At 40.3% G+C, this 23,608-nt stretch overlaps 2 protein-coding genes and 1 long non-coding RNA gene across 9 annotated transcripts in view; 2 read left to right on the plus strand and 1 right to left on the minus strand.

The window, feature by feature from the left end:
• LOC135237277 (uncharacterized) overlaps positions 1-23,608 on the plus strand; it is a 96,187-nt gene that overhangs the window by 24,011 nt on the left and 48,568 nt on the right. For 2 of the 7 annotated variants that reach the window (XR_010324795.1, XR_010324794.1), the window contains exons 1-4: positions 4,322-5,832; positions 6,745-6,802; positions 7,292-7,486; positions 18,127-18,159. The exons of 2 other annotated variants lie outside the window; for them this stretch is intronic. Coding sequence is in view for 1 of the 5 variants with exons in the window: in XM_064304267.1 (XP_064160337.1) it covers positions 9,039-9,076 (38 nt within the window). In the remaining 4 variants the exon portion in view is untranslated. Of the gene's footprint in view, positions 1-4,321; positions 5,833-6,744; positions 6,803-7,291; positions 7,487-9,038; positions 9,077-16,885; positions 16,936-17,308; positions 17,504-18,126; positions 18,160-19,491; positions 19,586-20,847; positions 20,901-23,608 lie in introns of those variants that run through there. 3 more of the 7 variants (XR_010324791.1, XR_010324790.1, XM_064304267.1) reach the window with 3 other exon arrangements.
• On the plus strand, positions 15-2,741 carry LOC135237364 (leucine-rich repeat-containing protein 45-like). The gene is made up of 2 exons (XM_064304471.1): positions 15-543; positions 1,642-2,741. Exons 1-2 carry the CDS (start codon positions 377-379, stop codon positions 1,943-1,945), a joined length of 471 nt encoding a protein of 156 aa, XP_064160541.1. The 5' UTR covers positions 15-376; the 3' UTR covers positions 1,946-2,741.
• LOC135237459 (uncharacterized) lies at positions 14,017-14,509 on the minus strand. Its single transcript, XR_010324832.1, has 2 exons — positions 14,227-14,509; positions 14,017-14,074 (listed from the first exon to the last, which is right to left on the minus strand). It is a non-coding gene; the product is annotated as an uncharacterized LOC135237459 (long non-coding RNA).

Below are 23,608 nucleotides of genomic sequence, written 5' to 3' on the forward strand. Positions count from 1 at the left end.
GATCCTGGACACCCCGTTTCTCACTCAGTATGTTCCCCTCTTTTACTCAATTTTGGTTGTCTCAACTGCCCAAAAGCCTCTGACATTTTCAGCACATTTTTCCATTTAGTCAAGTTGTGCAGATTAAACATTCACAATATTGAAATTTATACAAGCTTGATGTTTCACTGAAGCAAATCAGATATCTTGCTCAAGATCTAGAGTATAGCAGCAATGCCCCAAGCAGGGTATCAGATCCACAGCCATTGGGTTACCAGCCCAGACGTACGGAAGGTGTTGTGTCACGCAAGTTTTGAACAGCGAACTTTCCAGTCTACTACTAAGTAAACAGGTCTAATCCACTTCCTTTCTTTCATACTCCTCTTTTTTGCTCAGCATGTGCGGGAATAGCCTGGGTTCGGAGGGGGTCCGAGAGCTGTGGCTCGCCCTGGAGGAGAACTCCACGGTGGAGGAGCTGTACCTGGACATCACCGGCATCACCGAGGGAGGAACCGAGAACATGGTCAACTGCCTGAGCAAGAACTCCGCCCTGAAGACCCTCACGTAAGACTAAGAGAGAGAGAGAGAGAGGGGGGGGGAGGGAGAGAGAGTGTGTGAGAGAGAGAGAGAGAGAGAGAGACAGAGAGAGAGAGAGAGGGAGCGAGGGAGGGAGAGAGCGAGGGGGAGGGGAAGAGAGAGTGTGTGTGTGAGAGAGAGAGAGATAGAGCAATGGACACTGTAAAACCAGTCACATAGTCCACACAGCTACCAGACAGACCAAGGGCCAAGACTTCCAATAAGTCTTGATTAAGATTATACGACAGTTTTTTAAAAACCACACACTTTTTGTATTATATGAGTGCCTTCTGTTATGTTTTTCAGTTCCTACAGTCTTTCTAAACATGGGTTTATTGAGTTTATTGGCCGAGTGTTGTAGTTTACCTCTACTGCCCTCAAGTGGGAAATATCAGCCAGTACACCTTGAATTTGAGAAAAAGGGGAGTTCACATGAACATTATAATATAATATAATATCAAACTTTATTTATACAGCTCTAACCAAAGCCCAGTTACAAAGTGATTCGCACAAAGTTCATAAAAATATGAGTGCTAATTTCATGCCTGAAATTCAAGTCAGGTCAAAGTGAACAACAATTACAACAACAAACTAATACGAAATTTATTTAAAAAGTGGTTCAAAAGAGTATGGCAGGAAAAAGTCTCAATCATTCAATCATCATTGTATTTATTGTAAATTGAACTTATTATTATTCAGACATTTGCTTCGTAAGTTGTGTGATTACTAAAACTGACTGAGAAATATGGTGCTGAAATTAATAAAGATGATAAGCTGCTGTTTTCTGCAGTGAGGTGTAGTACACTATCTTTTTGTTAATCGGTGAGAAAAGGGAGTCTGTCAAATAACCCTTTTCTTAATGATTTGCATTAGTTTAGCATGTAGGGCACAGATTGAGCACTGCTGCTACCTGATGCAAAAGCAAATTACATGCAAAATAACATCCCCACCAACAGGGAAACTGAAGGGCACAGAGGACACGGTCCTGACTAAAACACCTGTAAACACAGACAGTTTTGCAGTGTTTTGCAGTGTTTTACAGTGTTTTGCAGTGTTTTACAGCGTAGGGATGCTGTCGGTTCACAGCTTGGTGGGGAACGAGATCGGCGAGGCTGGGAAGGACAGGCTGAGGGAGCTGAGGCGTCTCAGGCCGGGGCTCCGCGTCATCGGGAACTTTGTGGACGACCTGGGCCTGCTGCAGGCCTACCTGGACTGGGTGGAGGAGCTCCGGGCCGACCGGGACCAGATGGACTCCGTGAGGAACGTCGACGCGCTGCAGTCCGTGCTGAAGGGTCTGAGAGTGGCGGGGGCGCACGGGGAGGGGCAGAATGCACAGAAAGCCAAGGAACTGGAGACTAAGATCCTCCAGCTCCTGGAGACCCCCACTTAGCTTACAGCAGACTAGTGATAAATACACATATACACACACACACACACACACTTACACACACAGACACACTTACACACACACCTACACGCACGCACGCACGCACACACACTTACACACACACACACATGCACACACGCCTACACACACACACACACACACACACATGCACATGCTGTGACACCAGAGGAAGTTGGGTTCTTGATGGAAGGTATATTCCCCACCAGTGGCTGCAGCCAACACCAAAACTACCTGGCTGATGACTGCTATGTGGTGGCCATGGTTGGAACTACATAAATGGCCACCATCTAAAAAACTACAATCCCCTGGAGTCTGTGTGCAGGTCAGCACACCTGAGCATAGACATGCATATTTAACTAGACTGGCTGGCATGCCTTAAGCTTGTGATGTCCCGGAAGTAAGCCCGTACTGCGCTTGTTGAGGGCAGAACATTGGAGCTCCCAATGAAGTGAATGGGGAATATTAGACTTTTGAAGTCAAAATAAAACATTCTCGATGGTATTCATATGATACGTTTCATACGGAAAGCAGATTGAAAAATATGCATTATGTAATAAAATATGCACATTTTAATAAATATTTTCCGAAGACTTCTGGACCGAAACAGCCATTGTTCCACAAACTGCAACACATAATGAAATGTATGATCACAAAAATGGACCGATGAGGTTTTCTTTGGTTGTTAAATCATCTTGGATGCATTTTTTTTATGAAGAAGCTTTTTGAGTTAACCTTTTTCCAATCCTTTGACTAAATTAAAACTATACTTCTTTTGAAACCCTGGTTTTGTGTACTTCTAAGCCTCCACTTTATCATTTAATATTTTATAGCGGCTGTTATATATACCATTCGATTATGAAACTAAGCTCGCTCATGGTCACTTCATTTACTCTGCACTATAGTCTGTGATCATGTCAACCTTCACCTGCATGCCCATTCTGCTAAAAACATATTGTTTCAACTACGCAACTTCATCATTTCATCCTAATTCCTCTCACACGGTTGTTATTTTCTCAAATGCAAAGCCTGCTGGGACATATGCGTCTGCTCCTATTCTCCACTATCAAGTTTTCCGGTTTTAGCTTAGCAAAACAGCGAAGAGGATTCCCACCTGCAGATAAGCCTATCAAAATTCCTTATAAACCTTACAAACACTAAAAGTGCATCTCCACGAAATAACAGACAACGGAGCAGGACAGCAGGGTACGCAAGTTGCGACCTAGGCAGCTCTAATTCTACGGGCTTGCTGATTCTTATCTCAATCAAGGCCCGTTGGATGGCCGTAAAATCCGTGAGTACATACACTGGCCATATTACACCTGTTGCGTTTACACTTACGCCACCGCACCCTTTGTCACAGCCACTGTTTTACATATATAGGAAACCGAAACTGCTAAACAGTACACGCCCATCAGACTGTACAAATTCACACAAGGATAGCCATAATCCACAACCATTTCTTACAGGGTCACTTCGCATTTCTCACTCTCATAATAAAACTCTTTGCAAAAAGAAATGATATCTCATAAAAAACACATTTTCAATGTACAAAAATGCCAAGTTAGTCGCACATACAAGACCAGTCCAGGCCTGCCATTAAAAGTATTGATATCAAAATGACGCCAAGTTATGGTACTACAAACAATATAGGCTATCTTGCCTCACCAAAATTAAATAAGATGTATTCCAAAGCAATGCTACCCAATATTTCCTCAATTCTTTCAAGTCACTTGGCCCTGTGTGTATAAGCATGCAGTACATGGACAGGCCAAACATATGTGTGGATGGGTTTCTCACAGTCAAGATTGATTGAATAGGCATCTATATGTCAAATTTGTATTGGTATGTATGTATTTCACTGCCCAGCCTTTCTGTTGCGTGAATGATTGTATGTTTCTTGGTATAAATGTCTGTTCGTAAATGTGAATGTAACATGCTGCGAGGTAAATGTCCCCATGGAGATAAAGAAGTTCTCTATGTATGTATGTACAATATGTATTTTACATGCAGTATTTATTGTACGTAGCAAACATACAATCACTTGTACATGTACTCAAATTCAGTTCAGAAGCAAGTATTTGTTTTCTGGAGAAATATGCTTCCTGTAGTTACTGACCAGCAGTTTTCTACATGAATTTCTACAGGCAATTCGAAATATTTGACACTTCGATCTGACACAAAGTTTGCATGACATTGTAAAATGGTAAGATTACAAAATACAGGGCCAAGTGACTTGAAAGAATTGAGGAAATATTGGGTAGCATTGCTTTGGAATACATCTTATTTAATTTTGGTGAGGCAAGATAGCCTATATTGTTTGTAGTACCGTAACCTGGCGTCATTTTGATATCAATACTTTTAATGGCAGGCCTGGATTTTGGCAGCCTGAATGAATGAGTTATAGACGGTGTATGTCTTGTATGTGTCTGTAACTTGGCATTTTTGTACATTGAAAACGTGTTTTTTATGAGATACATGTTTAATATGACCAGAACAAATGATAAACTTTTGTGTATCAGTATAAAATGTACAGTTTTCCAGTCTTTGACCTATGCACAAATGATTCCAATTTTGACAATGTTCCCCCACTTGGATTTTCATGGAGTTTTGGTATGTTAAATGGGAAGGTTTCATGAGCTGAATACAACAAAAATCATTTCTGCTGCAATTAGTCCTGGGTTGGGTGAAATTTTCTCACAAATTGCCTAGTCTATATTTAGTCTACACAATAATGTCTTCCTGTTTTTAATCTGAGTTTCCGGGTAGGAAAAGGGGGGTAACATGAAAAATATCAACAAAAGACTGTTGGAATCTTGTGAAGGTGAACGTGTGAAGCTCCACGATTCCCAGTCATTGCAGAATCTTAAGATGTGTGCAGCTCTAGGAGTAAAACCATTGACTTGGACAGATGTTGTTAAATGTGAGTGAGTGTGCCAGACTTTAGTCGTCTAAAAGTCATCTAGTGTATGGGAGGCATAATCTACAAGTCTTTGGGCTGCGGGTGAAAAGCTGGAACACCCAGAGGAAGCCCACATGGACCCGAGGAGAACATGCAGGCTCCACACGGAAAGGCTCCGGCTGGGATTCGGACCTGGGACCTTCATGATGAAGGGTTACTGTGCTACCCGCTGCCCCACCACGCCCGAGGTTCCATCTGGTCTGGAGTCAATGACGCTGTCCTCCTCCCAAAATTACGCACCGCAGACACTCAGACACTTTGATTCATGATGACTGGCTGTTGTAGATTAACTTGATTTTATTTTCCTTCATACAAAATGTCCACTATCTTCAGGGAAGGTACTGGGACACAGGAGATTGATCTGGAAAAGAGGATCTGAAAGCAGCCCCTGTTCTTATCAGGGGAGACTGCAGCACCAAGGATCAGGAAGAATGGAGAGAACCAGAGGAGGAGAGAGCCAGCTACTTCAGATCTGGAGCCATTTTCATAAAACAGATCTGGACTACACAAGGAGAGATAATAACACCCAACCACAAAAAATATGAAAAAAGCTAACAAAAAAATCATTTGTTTTTTAAAAAGGACATACATACAACACTAATGCTACAGGAAATCTAATGAAGGGAAGGAAAGATGAATTGTGATCTAATAAAATCTACAGAAATTTTCCAATTAAACAGTAAAAGTATAATTATTATGCCAGTCCTCACACATATATAAAAATGAGTTTTTTAAACGATACAGAGAAACTCTCATTTTACTCAGTATTATGTACCTAATATTACCATATATACGGCTCTTGTACTTTTCGAAAAGTAGGAAGTAAATCGGCTGGATTCACAGTTTCCGCAACGATGTAGATTGATGACACACTTGCTCAGAGGAAGCGGACACGTGCTCACAAGTTTAGGTGAGTTGTAATTATTACAAGTAGTAATTATATGTGTAGTTATTGTTTCTTTTTTCACTTTAATAAGTGAGCTAGCAACAGCATCCACATCCTCTGTTGCAGTATTTTTTAAACTATGCATCAGGACCTGAAGTGGATGGCAGAAGGGTTTGTGATGCATCTTGGTATGAGTCAGGGGGCTATGCTAGCATGTGTGTTTGATGGGTCCCTCAAACTACCATGTATCCCTAATGTGGGTCCCAATATTAATTACGTATTTATAATTTGGGTCCCAATATTAAAGAGGTATTTTAATTTGGATCCAATATAAAAAGCTTAAGTTGGTATTTCATGTTCTGTATGTGGAAAGAATCGGAGGCCAACTCCATGAAGCAAATATGCTAATTGCTTTGTCTACTTTGGTTAGGCCTCTATTGTCTGTTTATGCCATTATTAATAAGATTCTTTCCATGGCAATTCATTTTTTAATGTATTTCCTTTTTCACTTTCATATGTGAGTGAACAACATTATCAACATCCTCTATTGCAGTGTATTTTAAAATACGCATCATAACTAAGAATAGCTGGCTTTTGAGGATGGTGCCGGAATCAGTCGGCAGTCTGCTAGGCTATTGTAGCGTAAGTTCATGTGATTCTTTACGATCATAGCTAAATGTTTTATTAGCAACTCCAAATAAAGAACCCAAACTTTTTTTGTGTGTCCAGTTTCAAGTATTTTGATTACACCAGGCTATGTATACATTGTGTGTGATAAGACAGCTTTTACATGTAATATAAATAAGAGCAAACAGATTTTAAAAACTTAAACTTAATTGTAAGAACAAAACAAAATTAATGCCACAACATATGACTGTGCTGAGAGACAGCTTTGTGCTTTCACAAGACTAATTAAGTGTAAATTGTTTCTTGCAGAACAGGAAAATGCTGGTTTGGTGCTGGTTTCTCTTGCAATTTTTTTTTCATCTCATTGGTAATGTTTGCTTTTTATCTTTAAGCACAATTCAGAGTGACTGGAATTTATGGATACCACATATGCACATTTGTCTATTTCAGTCAGATTAAATATTCACTTAAATATTCAGTTAATTATAGGATTCAGACTAATAGAGAGTTGATGTTTGACTAGACAAGACCAGGTGGTCCAGGAGTATGTCTCCCCCAAAGTAAAAATGAATTTTAAGCCTATGCTGTTGATTCTGTTATTTCCATTTACACCATAACATCTGATATAATTGTGTTATACAGTCACCTCTAAAATGGCGGGCACCCTTCATAATAAAAAGGAACAAGAAAGGCTGTGTAAAATAATACAGGTTGCATGTGAGCTTCATTTTATGCTCAAAAACATGGGAGACAAAATCTTTCATTCAAATAAAATGGCTGAGAAAACATTTTCGTAACAATAATGTGTGTGTGTGTGTGCGCGTGTGTGTGTACACATATTTTTGCTCTATTTCAGGAGCAACACCTGAGATCTGTAAAAAGCAATCGCCGTGCGATGCTCCTGAATGTTTCAAAATGAGGGGGTCACCAGAACCAGCTTGCACCTCCACCAATCAAACACATCTCTGCAGAATTGACGGCAGCTACATTGAGTATAATTGTGATGCCGATTTAAGCTGCAAATGTAACGGACGTCCATTTGAACTGGCAGGTGAGATATCAATCTGATACCAGCCATGCTTTTCCATTCTGTTGGGCTTAGAGGCTGTATCATTTCTGTTCTTTTTACTGGAACTCGTCTGTTAAGGGATGCTGGTAATTAAAACATTTCTTAGTAGCAAATGTGCCTTTATTGTTCTTTCATTTTGGTTGGGATTCTATTAAAATTTGTCCTTAACTTTGTGGAACAATTTAAAGAAAATTTATTTTTATTTTTATTTTTTGGCTAGTTCAGCAATCAAGAGAAACTTCCCAATATGAGTTTATGAAGAAAAGGTAGACATTCTTGCATTTACTTGGCAGTCATTGGCCATTAAGAACAACTGCAATTGAATCCCAGCCTTTGTTTGTTTTTTCTCTCACAATGACCAAAATTAGCTTCATACACAGCCCAGATTCCCCTCAGAAATGGCACATATTTCCAATATTCCAAATATGATATCCTGTTTTTTTTTCTTTTTTCCCAGACTTACCCAAATGCCTTGTAAAAGAAACGAGTAAGTGAAGATATTATACAATCACCAAAATGATACACAGATCCACTGCACACATCCACACAATAGCATAAAATAATATGCAACACTTTTGCTATTATACTAATTTAAGACAAAATGTTTCAACACTTCATTTCTGTTTTATGTATAAAATAAATTACCACAGAGTCATTTTCCTAATGCTGCATTTTTAACAAAAACTATTCTACAACTGGCACATTCCTTAGGCAACATATGAACAAAAGTTGAATTCATAACGTGGAACTGAAAAGATGAAACACCTAGACCCACCATGGCTTAACTTTTCATTTACTCTGTATATTCACTACTAGATGTACTCCAGTGAATGGTAGATATACACACTTCTCACATGCAATGCCCCCTCCCCCAACCCAAACACACACACACACACTGACTCCAGGAAGGAGTTCAGGGCCTCATTGTTCACTTGGGATTCAGGAATCCTCTGATTGGCCAAAGGTCTCCCAGCATCAGCTGCTCCAGTCGCTTAGGCTGTGTCCCACATGACTCACTTGTTCCCCTATGTAGTGGAAAATACGTAGTACACTAGATAGGGAGTGAGCAGCAGGACAGCACTATATAGGGAATAGGGAGTCATTTTGGACGCAGCCTTAGTGTTCCAGCGCAGTATCTCAGTGAGTGGACTGCATGAGGACGTGGATGCTGGTTTTTGCTTCTGACAGAGGAGCTTGCAGGGGTGAGGCAGGCCACTAAATTTTAATTAATCACACCAAACTTGGGTGAAAAATACAGAAAAAGAAAAATGTGATTTTCCCTTTACAGTAACAGATTGCAATAAATCATAAGTATGTGTTTAGGTGACAGCCCTCTGTCTCCTGTTTAAAAATATGTGGATGTGTCATTGTTTGGTTCAATATTTCACAGGACAACCAACAACACCAGTGCCAAAGGGGAACAACAGCCCCAGGATCAAATCATTTGGTGAACATTTAGATTTTTAATGCATTTGTTGCCTTGCAGCAAGAAGTGTCTCTGTACACATCTCATGACTAACTATTGTGTTTTCAGGTCTGCTGGTGCTCCTGGTGCTGCCTTTTGTTACACAGGTAAGTAAACTGAAAACTCAATTCTGCATTGCAGTGGAACCAAATTGGCAAGTGTCAATGACAGAGCTCTTTTTAATTCTTTTTAAAAAAAAAATATTTATACAAAACATTGTGTCAAGTACAAGAGTGTAGGTAACAAGCAAAGAAAAGGGAAAAGTACAGTAAAAACAAACTAATTTAAAAATTAATTTAAAATGAAACAATACAGCATGCATATTTCTCACATTGCAGACAAGTTTGGCAGACAGTGTTTGAAAAATAATGGCATTCCATACAATAGAAATATAGTGATTGTTACATCCTTTTGTGTTCTGGAGTCTCTACATGAATGTGTCTGGGTTCTGCAGGTGAACCTGATTTTGGATCTGATGACCTGGTTGCTGATTACACTCATCTGAGTTCACCTGGTCGCCAGGTGGATAAAGCTGGAAGTGTCATGGTTCTGTGTTTCTGTCTGCGTTTCCCTTGTTGGGCCGCCAGATGGCGGCACTTCTGTTTTGTGTCCTGCTTGTACCCTGTGAATTGTATAATTGTTTTCAATTGTTCAATTATTGGTTCCTGGTTGTCTCGTTTTCCCTTCCCTCTCTGTGGCCTGATTGTTCATGGTGCCTTCCTGTGTCTAGGCAGTGTCTGTTCTATCTCATAAAAAACACGTTTTCAACGTACAAAAATGCCAAGTTACTCAAAAGTATTAATATCAAAATGACGCCAAGTTACGGTACTACAAACAATATAGGCTATCTTGCCTCACCGAAATGACATAAGATGTATTTCAAAGCAGTGCTACCCAATATTTCCTCAGTTCTTTCAAGTCACTTGGCCCTGTGTATAAGCATGCAGTACATGGACACGCCAAACATATGTGTGGATGGCTCTCTCACAGTCAAGATTGATTGAATAGGCGTGTATATGTCCAAGTTGTATTGGTATGTATGTATTTCCCTGCCCAGCCTTTCTGTTGCGTGAACGATAGTATGTTTCTTGGTATAAGCGTGTGTTCGTAAACGTGAATGTAACATGCTGCGAGGGAAATGTCCCCATGGGGATAAAGAAGTTCTGTATGTATGTATGTACAATATGTATTTTGGTAAATGGTAAATAGACTGCATTTATAGAGCGCTTTTATCCAAAGCGCTTTACAATTGATGCCTCTCATTCGCCAGAGCAGTTAGGGGTTAGGTGTCTTGCTCAAGGACACTTCGACGCGCCCAGGGCGGGGTTTGAACCGGCAACCCTCCGACTGCCAGACAATCGGTCTTACCTCCTGAGCTATGTCGCCCTATTTTACATGCAGCATTTATTGTACGTAGCAAATATACAATAACTTGCACATGTACTCAAATTCAGTTCAGAAGCAAGTATAAACATGTTTTCTGGAGAAATATGCTTCCTGTAGTTACTCAGCAGCAGTTTTGTACATTAATTTCAATGTGTTCCATGAGGAAATTCGAAATATTTGACTCTTTGATCTGACACAAAGTTTGCATGACATTGTAAAATGGTAAGATTACAAAACAACGGGCCAAGTGACCTGAAAGAACTGAGGAAATATTGGGTAGCATTGCTTTGAAATACATCTTATGTCATTTTGGTGAGGCAAGATAGCCTATATTGTTTGTAGTACCATAACTTGGCGTCATTTTGATATCAATACTTTTGAGTAACTTGGCATTTTTGTACGTTGAAAACGTGTTTTTTATGAGATATCATTTCTTTTTGCAAAGTGTTTTATTATGAGAGTGAGAAATGCGACCCTGTAAGAAACGATTGCGGATTATGGCTATCGTTGTGTGAATTTGTACAGTCTGATGAGCGTGTACCGTTCAGCAGTTTCGGTTTGCTATATATGTAAAAACAGTGGCTGTGAGAAAGGATGCAGTGACGTAAGCGTAAACGCATTAGAAACGCAGATGAAATATGGCCAATGTATGTACTCACGGATTTGACGTCCATCCAACGAGCCTTGACTGACAAAAGAATCAGCAAGCCCGTAGAATTATAACTCCCTAGGTCGCAACTTGTGTAGCCTTTTGTCCTGCTCCGCTGTCTGTTATTTCGTGGAGATGTACTTTTAGTGTTTGTAAGGTTTATCCTTCTGTCCTGCTCCGTTGTCTGTTATTTTGTGGAGATGCACTTTTAGTGTTTGTAAGGTTTATAAGGCATTTTGATAGGCTTTTCTGCAGGTAGGAATCCTCTTCGCTGTTTTGGTAAAACTAGAACCGGAAAACATGATAGTGGAGAATAGGAGCAGACGCGTATGTCCCAGCAGGCTTTGCATATGAGGAAATAACAACAGTGTGAGAGAAATTAGGATGAAATGACGAAATTCTGTAGTTGAAACATTATGTTTTTAGCAGAATGGGCATGTAGGTGAAGGTTGACATGATCACGGAGTATAGTGCGAAGTAAATGGAGTGACCATGAGCGAGCTTATATTCCTTATCGAACGGTATATATAACAGTCGCTATAAAGCACCAGCTGTTGAAGTGGAGGGTTAAGTAACGTGTGAAATGTATTTGCACTGCTGTGTTTTATGATGTTCAGTACTAGTAGTTATAATTATGAGTGAATCATATTTTTTAAAGTAATGTTTTAATGGGGAGTTGCAGAACGGACATACGTAGTAATTGTTTGTATGTGGCTAGATAGAGAACAGGGCGAGGTAACATGAATGTAGAAATGTGCCGTTTGCTGATAAGAAGGTTTTGTACAGTAGCCAAGTGAAGAAATGTAGTTAGTAGAAATGGCACAGCTGTGAACTGGTGTAACTTTTTAATAAAAGGAATACATTTGCTGTCATGAAATGCATACGGGTGGGCATGAGTGAGTTTTGGTAAAGAAAATATAAGCGTTATTAGTGAGGGTAAAAGCAGGTTAAAGAAACATGTCCCTAGCTAGGCTTGAATCTAAGACCCTGTGTTTCCAAGACTGTATCCTTACCCACTAGACCACAAGCAGATTAGCTATTTACCCTTGAAATGTTTCAGAGTAAGAAGGTATGGGTATTTTGCCAGTTTTTGATTGGGTGGTGAACTGGTGTAACTTTTTAAATAAAAGGAATACATTTGCCGTCATGAAATGCATATGGGTGGCCGTGAGCGAGTTTTGGTAAAGAAAATATAAAAGCGTAAGAAAACGTTAGTGTAAAAGAGGGAATTATCTGCCTGAGGGTGAGGCGGTATTCAATCCTTCAACAAGAGGTTTACCAGGCTGTGACTTGGTTAGTGCAGCACCATGACATAGCTATGCAATGCGTGAAATATCATTAGCAAACCTGTCCGTGGTTTTAAAGAACACAGGCCATTAAGCACAGAAGAGCTCCCGTTGAATCCATATGGCTTTGCAATATTGTAGCTGGTTAATAACTGAACGTGCAGACATAATTCAGTGCATACGTTCGGTTAACGGCGGGTAGATATGGTGCAAAAGCAATAATTGAGAAGCAGTAGACAATTATTAAAAGCAGGTTAAAGAAACGCGTTACTAGCTGGGCTTGAACCTCGGACCCTGTGTTCCCAAGACTGGGACCTTATCCACTAGGTCACAGGCAGACTAGCTGTTTGTATTGAAAATGTTTCAGAGTAAAAAGGTATGGGTATTTTGCATGTGTATGCGAGTTTTTCATTGGGTCGTGTAGGTGAAGATTTGGCGGGTGTCGGTAAAATGTCCAATGGGGAGACATGTTATTAGTGGGATAGGCGGCAGGAAAAATAAGAATGAGAAGAAGAAGAAGAAGAAGAAGAAGAAGAAAGAGAAGAAGAAGGAGAAAACGCAAAATCCCCTTAGTCTGGGGCTTTATTGTGTGGACATGTGAAGTTGTTTATGAAGTCTGTCTGTTGAAATGGGGTGAGAATGTACAGAATTTAATGTTTTTAAGGGCTGAGTGTCTGTGGCTGTTGTGCTTATTTCTGTGGGGAACCCTGAAAAGTGCCAAACTCTCAGTGCTGTATAGGTATGGGGAATGCCCCCGCCAAGGCGTAACTTGGCGGGATGGCATACCTGCCATCCCAATTTAAGTTCCTTTTTCCTTGACTCAGGTGCTGGATCCTTGGATGTGTTTGGTTGCGTGTCTCTGATCATGTTCCTGCCCTCTGTGTTCCTGCCATGTTCTGTTTTCCACGTGTTTTTGGACTTTTGGTTTACCTGTGTTCCCTGTGTTTCTGAAGTTTTCCTTTGGTTTGAAGAGTTGCCCTGCGAGGCCTTTTGTTCCCTTTTTAAGTAAAGTCTTTTGTTCTTACCTTTTTGGAGTTTGAGTTTTTCCCCCTCTGCATTTGGGTCCTAACACTCCCCACACCCTGACAGGAAGACTGCAAACCTGAACTGCTTTTGACTCTCCCTATTGCTTCTTTAGCTGGCTTGCTTGTAGTTTTAGAATTTTAAGCTGCTTTGTTTTGCATTAGTGTACCTTTTTAGTCAATAAATAAATAAATAGCATCAGCACCTGTTGCAATCCCATGTTTTTTAAAAAGCCTTAAAAAGCCATATGTAATCAAAAAAAATTACATCCCATATCAAGAGAAATAATTTAAAACTTGAATTTATTGGCATTTAGTCCAGCCGTAGTAGTATATCAGGTAAAGTTTTCCACAGTTTGGGGTGTGCAATGAAATTCAACCGGCTTTGAGGATCTAGAAGATTTACATAGTCTGCTGGACCCCTGCATGTTTTTAATATTGGATCAAGGACAGTAGAGTTAGTTTTGAGACTAAAAAGTTCACCTGCACTGCCAGGGAGGTACAATTCTCACCCTTCTTCATCGCAACGTTGCTGAAGCTCTGCAGAGCTGGTGGGGGATTGCTGATGGACAGCAGGTTTCAGAGTCAGGACCTGGACCCTCACTTCTGAACTGTGCTTTGTGTCACTGTGCAGCTGAAAGGGAGGTTACACCTACCTTCATTGGGACACTGGTCATTTTTACTCCCACAGCAACAAAGTCAGCAAAAATCCTGAGATTACTATCGCTGCAATGTGAATGAGAAACAGGCCTTGAGCTGAACCTGTAGAAACAAATAAATAAAACAGATCAACAACATTCATTTTCCAACCCATTATCAACATCACTGAACCGACACTCCTGTATAACTGCACGTGCAGTATATGAGTGAAGCTGCAGCAGGTCTTTAGTCCTGATTCTTACAGACATTCTCACCTGAGCTCTTTGCTGCTATGTGGTAGACGTCAGTTTGTTTCTCTCCAGTGTCGGGGTTGGTGTAGCACAGGTGGAGATTGCGTGACTTCCAGCTCGATGCTGGCTCAAGGACAGTGCTGATGCTGTACAGTTCATCCTCTCCCTGGGTGATGTTAGTCTGACTGCGCTCAGTCACAGTCAGATCATTCTCATTGGTCCAGAAGGCAGACGGCTGGGGGAACCATCCAGAGGAGTTGAAGTGCAGACGTTTTCCTTTCAGGGAAATACTGCCTAATATGGAAGGCTTTGCTGGTGAGGATTAAGAATCAGATATACAAGTCACATCCAAGCTGTATAAAGCAACAATGTCAGATGTCTGACAATACAGTCCATTAATTTTTTTAACGATTATTTGTCAGTTGGTTTGCAAAACCTGGCATGGATATTAAAGCCTTACCAGCCACAGAAAGATTGACAGTGGCATGAATTCGATGACTATAGCCTTCACACCACACACCACAAACGTGTTTTCCTGAATCATGTAGCCTGAGATTCGATATCTTCAGAAATGTGTCCTCCAGTGTAATACTGTAATAAAGTTGAATGCGGTCGCTGTAGACCGGATCCTCATCCTGCTTCTGCCTCTGATTGTTTTCAACACGGACATGCATATTTAACTAGACAAGAAAGCATGCCCTCAGCCAACCTAAGCCGTGCAGCCCCGGAAGTAAGCTTGCACTGTGCATGTCCTCGTTGTTGACTGCAAAACATTGAGCTCCCCATTAAACTGAATGGTGAATATCAGACTTTTGAAGGCAAAATAATCTTCCCTGATGGTATTTTGATACCCGATTGAGGACTGTTACGTTTCATATTAAAAGCAGATTGAAAAATATGCATTATGTAATAAAATATGCACATTCAAAAAACATATTTTCCTAAGACGTCTGGACCAATTAGGTTTTTTTTTTGGTTGTTAAATCACATGATTTCTGCATTTTAATTCAATGGGAAGGAAGCTCTTTTGCCCTCAGCAGCTGTGAACATGCAGTATGTTTCCCGATCCTAGGCTTCACTGACTGGCCACTCCTACCCTCTCCAGTTCCTGTGTATGCTCTGATTTTCAAAGGCATAAATGGCAGTCCTCCACCTGATTTCTTTCCTCCACCGGTAAAGACTTACGCTCTCTGGTGCCACCATGTACTCAAAAAGGAAGTGACAGGGCAAAACTGTGTGGGCCAGTGATGTCACTTTTTGAATAACTATGTGAATATCCGTGATGAAATATTAAAAAGTATAAGATAGCACTTTAGACACAATTAAAATGAGACTAATTGATGATTGGTGTTATTTGAAATGTTATCTGAGGTGTCATCTGAGGACCAATCAGCAGACCATTGTTTTTTAGGCAGCTGGTCCCCTCCAGGGACAATAAGTTTTGATTGCCCACTATATTCAATGAAGGTACTGGGACACAGGAGATTGATCTGGAAAAGAGGATCTGTGTCAGGAGGTCTGCCTGAGTTTCCGTTCTGTTCCTGATTCTCTTTATTTATTTTATTTTTTTATCTGTTTATTTTTTTATTTTTTGTATGTTTGCTTTTGTGTGTGTGCGCACAAGGGGTGTGCCTTGGTTTCCAGGTTCCTGGTTAAGAGTTCCCGTCCACGGTCCGCCCCCAGTCCTGCCTGTCTGCCTCAGGCATATTATTCCATCAAGCCTTACCGCATTATGCAATTAAGCCTCGGCCGCCGTCTCCACCTGCAACCCATCTTCCACTCTGTTTCCTTTGCTATATATTTCTGTTAGCCCCATTAGCCTGTGCCAAGGACAAGAAAAAAATTATTCAGCGCTCAAGAGTTTTAACAGATGCGGCAGTGGCCGAAAGCCATTGCTGCTGCTGCTGCTGCTGCTGCTGCTGCTGCTGCTCCATTGACTATATCGTTTACACAGTACCGTCTTCCTATTTTTCTTCTCTATCTGAGATTCTGACAGAAAGAGAGATTCCCTGAAAGGTATTAAAATAACTTTGGTCCTGATATTAAAGAGTATTTCTAACTTTTTGTACCGATATTTTAAAAGTTTAAGAATCAGTTGCCTATATTATTGTAAATGTGTTGAGGGCTGTAGCTGTGAGGAGAATTAATGCAGAGATGTAGAGCAGAGCACTTTTACAGATCGCAAAGACCTACAAGCTGTTACTTTTGTGTCCAGTTTTAGGCATAGCATATTGTTATAATGGGTGTGTTGTTATTCTGGATTTAACAGAAGGCTAATGTACATACTTAATGTGCCTAGGAGTTTAAGCCCCCCCCCAAAGAAAATGGAAAAAGAAAATGCTGTGTCATCCACCAAGATGCATTTCTAAGCTACGGAGCCATGTTAGCTAGCTTGAACGCCTGCCCGATTTATGACGGTGTAGCTAGGAGTTACTGCAGTGTGTGGATGTGGAAGTGAAGACACTTAGGCTCCAGAAGCTGTGTTCCTAAGAAGCAGGTCTTCAGATGCCGAGATATCTGTACCTTTACATTTAATGTGAATGGGAACAAACACATTTACACAACTGGTACGGAAATGTAAGCTAAACGAAAACAAAATGGATGCCAGAACATATCCAGGTTGTTGCCACGACCTTGTGCTTTCACTCGACTAATTATGCGCTGATTTTATCTTGTATAACAGAAACATGCTCGTTTGGGGATTTCTCCTGGTGATTCATTTTCAGAGCATCGGTAATGTTTGATTTTATCTTTAAGTAATATTCAGTGGCTGGAGTTATATTGAAACAATATAAGAACATTTTCTCATTTCAGTCAGATGAAATGTTTTTTTTCAATTTTTCAAGTAAAAGTAAAAATTAATCTTAAGCCTACGCTGTTGATTCTGTTATTTCCATTTACACCATAACATTCGATATAATTGTGTTATACAGTCATCTCTAAAATGAGCAAGAAAGGCTATGTAAAATAATACAGGCTGCATGTGAGCTACATTTAATGCTCAAAAACATGAGAAAGAAAATCTTTCATTCAAATAAAATGGCTGAGAAAACATTTTTGTAAAAATGTTTTGTGTGTGCGTGCGCATATTTTTCCTCTATTTCAGAAGCAACACCTGAGATCTGTAAAAAGGAATGGCTGTGTGATGCTCCTGAATGTTTTGAAATAATGGGGTCTCCAGAACCAGCTTGCACCTCCACCAGTCACACACATCTCTGCAGATTTAACGAAAGTTGCATTGAGTATAAATGCAAGGCAGCTTTAACCTGCCAATGCGAAGGAAGTCCAGTTAAATTGGCAGGTATGATATCAATCTGATACCAACCTTACTTCCATTCTGTTGGGCTTAGAGGCTGTATCATTCTGTTCTTTCCACTGGAACTCCTCTGTTAAGGGATGCTGGTAATCAGACGTGGGAAACCCGGCTTCAAAGAGTAAAAAGACTGATCATGTATTTGCTCCACCAACATGCACTAAACCAGCTGATTACAATAATTAGTTCTCCTATCATACTGAAGAGTTATGCTAATTAGAATCACCTCTGCTGGTAATGAAAACATTTCTTACTGGTCTTTATTGTTCTTTCATTTTGGTTCGGATTCTATTAACATTTGTCCTTAACTTTGTGGAACAATTTAAAGCAAGTTTATTTTAATTTTAATTTTTTTAAATTTATTGTTTGGCTAATTCAGCAATCAAAAGAAACTTCCAAATCTGAGTCTATGAAGAAAAGGTATAAATTATTGCATTGAATTTGCAGTCATTGGCCATTAAGAACAATTGTTGATTGAATCCCAGTCTTTGTTTGTTTTTTCTCTTACAATGACCAAAATTAGCTTCATATACAGCCCATGTTCCCCATTGAAATGGCACATATTCCCAATTTACCCAATATAATATCCTGTTTTTTGTCTTTTTTCCCAGACTTAACCAAATGCCCTGGAAAACATGTAGAAAGTAAGTGAAGATATTCAATCATCAAAATGATACACACATCCACAAAATAGCATAAAATAATATGGAACACTTTTCCTATTATACTAATTTAAGGCAAAATATTTCAACACTTAATTTCTGTTTTATGAATAAAACAAATTAGACAAATTAGACAAAAGTACCTCCTGCAGCAGAAGACTTTAAAGATAGAAACCCTCAGAGCTACGAGCATCCAAAGATTCAATGAAGAGATAGATTTCTCCCCTTTTTTTGTAAACTGTTTTTTTCTTTGTTAATTGTGGTTTTTGGTGTAGAACTCCATGGCTGGAATACTGAGCAGGCACATTTTTTAGATCTCAAAGTTCTCAAAGCTGCTTCTTATACTGTGCTAACTACTGCCCATCCTGAAGAGCACCTGGAACTTGCTTGCTGTGCCCTGAAAAAGTATTTGCCCCCTGCATGATTTTCTCTATTATTGCATATTTGGCACACTGAATGATTTCAGATATTTAGACAAAATGTAATGTTAGACAAAGGGAACCTGGGTAAACACAAAACACATTTTCTGATTTATTTAATTTGTTTAATTTAAAAATCAATAAAACACCATAACTTTGCCCCTTGAACTTAATAAGTGGTTGCACAACCTTTAGCAACCATAACTGCAATGAAGCGCTTCCCATAATTTGATAAGAGCCTTGCACATCACTGTGGAGGAATTAAAAAAATATATATATGTTTTTGGGGTTTTTCCTTTATTTGGACAGTGTAAAGAGACGGGAAGAATTAGGATGAGAGAGAGACACGCAACAAAGATCGGCGGTCGGATTCAAACCGCCGACATTACTCATATTGTTCACACGGTTAGCACTCTACGGGCTGTGCCACTAGAGGCCCCACTATGAAGGAATTTAAGCCTGCAGGCTGCTATAATGCCTGGCTATGGCTGAATCTAATACAGCATCCAATGCAATTACTTGGTTGATTGAGTAAATACACATGGGTGATATGGGTGTTTGATTACTTTTCTCATTAAAGAAATTACTTCTTTTTTTTTTTTTTTTAAGCGTTTTGTGTTCACACAATTTCCCTGTCTAATACACTTTGTCTAAAGATCTGAAACCATTCAGTGTGACAAATATGCAATGATTGAGGAAATCAGGAAGGGGGAAATACTTTTTTATGACACTGCACCTGTAGATTTTAATATCATGTCCCAGTGCAGCTTCTGAAAAAAAAAAAAAAACTTTGAATGTCTTTTTAATGCTGTTAAATATTCCAGCCGGTTTCTTCCCTCCCTGTTTTTTGTTTTAAGTGAGTTTGGTTTATCTAATTGAAATGTCCTTTGCTCAGGTTTCAGCGGGACCTCGTGGAAGACTGGTGTCGCTGTCGCTGTCGCTGTCGCTATCGCTGTCGCTGTTGCCATTTTAATCATATGCCGTATCAGGTAGGCCATTCAAATGCAGAGGTGGACAATTCCATTACAGTGGCCAAATTTATTTGTGATTTGAGGGCACAGGGTGGAGGGGCGTAGGTTGGGTGTGGATGTGAATGATGTCGTGATCATATAATCTCCAGCAGGGATAATTACGTAGTGATAAGATGTAAGCAATGAATTCTTACTGGTTGAAAAAAGACAAATAACAGATGAGATCCACCAATCACAGTGCGTGTTAGTAACAACAAACAGAAAATAAGCCAATTGAGATTGATGGATACTTTCTGGCTACTTTAATTTCTTCACCATTCATTCTCCTTGAGCTGAGGAAGGGAGGCTGCAGACCACTCCTGTTAGGCCGGTTTGATTGGCTGATGTGTGCTACATTGCTACGGCGAAGCACACTCTCTCATGATGCTGAAATACAATTGCCACTTCCAATATAAATGAAGAAGAAAAATCCAGCCTAAACACTTGAAATGTAAAAATGATCTCCATGGTGATTTTAAGCCCTTTGCACAAGCCCCCTTGGGGCCAGGACGCTAGCATGACACATTGGACATCTGTCTGGGAGTTCATAAAAATAGTATTTTGCCACCAAAATGTTGTACTACGTCCTAGCAACAAGATAAAACCAACAATAGCCTAGTATGCCAGTACAGCAATGAAAAATCACTAAACAGCAACATAACCAAGCGGAATTCTTGTGCAATTACACCATGTGATTCTACAATATCTGTAACTAAATATGGAATAAATATACAATCTTACTGTTGGTTTTGCGTGTGGAAATGTCCCTTTCAAGATTTAGTGGTTATTTATTGCCTTTATGATGCATTTGAGAAGTTGGGGGTTTGGATTAACATTGGCCATGCAAAAAAAAACCCACTTGCATTTACACCTGTAACTCTTGTAACTCTTTTTAGTTAATTATGGTTTTATTTATAACTGTTATATCCAGCAAAGGACCGTGTAATATTTTCAAGGGTATATGGTACATCTCATCATAATGATGGTTCACAGACGAGCGCAACAGAACTAATAATTTGTTGTGAAATATATGATAAATGTTCTGATTTACAGCAATGCACAATTTAGATATTTTGAATAGATTTGGGGACACTCGGGTAGGCTGCATACAGTTAGCTTAACAGATCTTTAGTGGTTCTGCATATCTCCCTCAGAATTTTCACTCTTGTGGTCAGGGAGAGTTTGATCCAGGACATGTATACGTGCTGTACTTCAGCACTGATGTTGCTTTTTGTTTTTAGGAAAAAAAGAGGCAGCCTGTGTTCTGGATGCAGAAGGAAGGACACTGAGAGGGTAAGTCTGAGCCATGTGTTACATGAGCATGAACAAACAGACACATACACATACACCGCACACACACACACAGGCACACATACACTACACACACACACACACACACACACCCACCATAAACGTACACACACACACACAAACAAAGACACACACCATATGCACACACACACACACATACACTACACGCACACACACACCACAAACATGCACACATACATGCCCATATGCACATGCACACACACCACACACACACACACACTTACACGTGCACACATGCACACACACCACACACGCAAGAATGCACACACATATGCTCACCACAAACAAATACACACACAGACAAACAAACACCACAAACACACACGGACACACACACACACACACACACACACACACACATGTGTGAATATACATACACCACACACACTAACATTACATTACATTACAGGCATTTAGCAGACGCTCTTATCCAGAGCGACTTACACAACTTTTTACATAGCACTTTACATTGTCTCCATTTATACAGCTGGATATATACTGAAGCAATGCAGGTTAAGTACCTTGCTCAAGGGTACAACGGCAGTGTCCTTACCCGGGAATCGAGCCTGCGACCTTTCGGTTACAAGCGCAGTTCCTTACCCACTGTGCCACACTCCGTCCAACATGCACACATGCCCATACGTGCATGCATACACACCACACACACACACACAAATACACGCACATGCACACACACACCACATACACTAACACATACACACATGCACACACACCACACGCACAAGAACACACGCTCATGCGCACACACATGCCTTAACAGTTACTTTCTTGAATCTTTTGCCAGAAAGAAAAAATATGCTCGCAAACAAATAGCTGAAAGCATATTTGGTACTCTGAATGTCTCAGGGCTGTATTCAGAGCTGCACTTAAGTGCCTTATTCGCTCAAGTTTCTCACTCTCTCAGTGATGAGTTTGGTGTAAAATGCACAAAAATACACAAAGAGTACTCAAGGAACTGGGGCTGATCATTTATCACTTTTTTAATGATGACTATTAGAAGAAAGGTTATGTGACACTCCCGTATAAGAAGGGGAACCATGATGATCCAGGTAACTACAGGCCAGTCAGTTTAACATACATGACATGTATACTGCAATCTATCATTAAGGACAAGCTAGAATTACTCCTTCATTTTTTTAAGATGTTAAAAATAGCATCTTAAGGGATAACCAACATGGTTTTTGCAGGGGAGAGTTATGTCTGACAAATCTCTGGGACTTTTCTGAGGAAGCTACAGAAAGTGTTTTGATTCAAACTAGGATTATTTACAGTATTTGCGCTTCCAAAAAGCATTTGATAAAAGAGTGGTACATAAAGAGCAATGATAGCACAGGACTGTAGAATCTGGAGTCCAAAAGGATTGGTGCTGGGAATTCTGCTTTTCCTTATTTACAGAAATGATTTTGATTGAGACAGTGATGGGGGGTCTTAAGGCAGGATTATTTTACGGAGTAACAAAATGAGAATGTGTTCATTTAGAAAAAAAGATTAAGGAGTGGTACTTGACACAAGCTTATCAGGATCAAGGAATTGTGCTGATCTGTAAAAATGACCAACATGATGCTGGGATATGTACAGTGCTTAATTTGTGAGCCAGAATTTGTCAGGACCGAACAAATTCTGACTTGCACACCCTGGCAACCACCCAGCAGGGGGACCCAGAGCTGGGAGAGACAGGCCCACAGACACCGCCCCTGGCAGAGGGCCAAATGGAAGTGGAGCAGGATGACATGAATGATGCCTCGATCAAGCACTCCCCCCGGCCCGTGGAGACACAGGGCCAGGATGCCTGTGATGGGGCTGCAGGCCGAGGGGCCGGCGTGGTCTATTCACAGGTGGCACCGAAGAGCAAAACCAAGAAGGGGAAGGACGAGGATGGGGAGGGGCATGGGGAAGGGCCCCCCCGTGTTCTGCATCCAGAGGAGGAGCCATTGGTCACAGGGGAAATGGAGGGAAACCCAGAATGTGAGTAATCCACCATCATCTTTATTCCTCCTAGCCTCCTGGTGGTACGGGAGGTACCGCTCACAGAATTTGAACTCGTCTCCAATTCAGAATGCATTCAAACCTTTAGGACAAACACACCCAATGTTCGAACTCAGAGAATCTAGGGTACTCTTCTGAAGCTAACAACACCCCCTTTCTCCTTGTCAGCTGTTCTTTAAGCTCAGGGCAATAAATACAAAAGGAGCCTTCTCTACGCCTGTTCACTCATTACACTCTAAACCACATCATGAGCTTATTTTTAATATTTTACACAGCTGACTGGATTTTGGTTTAAAACCTCACCAGAGCTCCTATCAATGTGCACGGCACTGGGATTACACTTTTGCACAGAGGGAAGAGAGCCCCCTACTGGCTGACCAACACATCATCCAGCAGTGCCTTAGTTTTCCCAGGAGGTCTCCCATCTGAGTATTAACTGAGCTGATATCTGTTTCCATCAGAAGGATAACATGAGAAAGGTACAGGGCGTTATGACTGTTGGCTATACCAGCTACAAAGCTGATATTATGCTTTGTGCACATTTAATTTTCACCTGTTGAAGGAAATGTGCTATATAAATAAAGTTTGATTTGATGTCACATTTCCTAACAATTTTGTTTTTATCATATTTACAGATATGCTGATCAGGAAACATGGCCTAGT

Source organism: Anguilla rostrata, chromosome 1, assembly GCF_018555375.3.
Source record: "Anguilla rostrata isolate EN2019 chromosome 1, ASM1855537v3, whole genome shotgun sequence".
Classification (NCBI taxonomy): domain Eukaryota; kingdom Metazoa; phylum Chordata; class Actinopteri; order Anguilliformes; family Anguillidae; genus Anguilla; species Anguilla rostrata.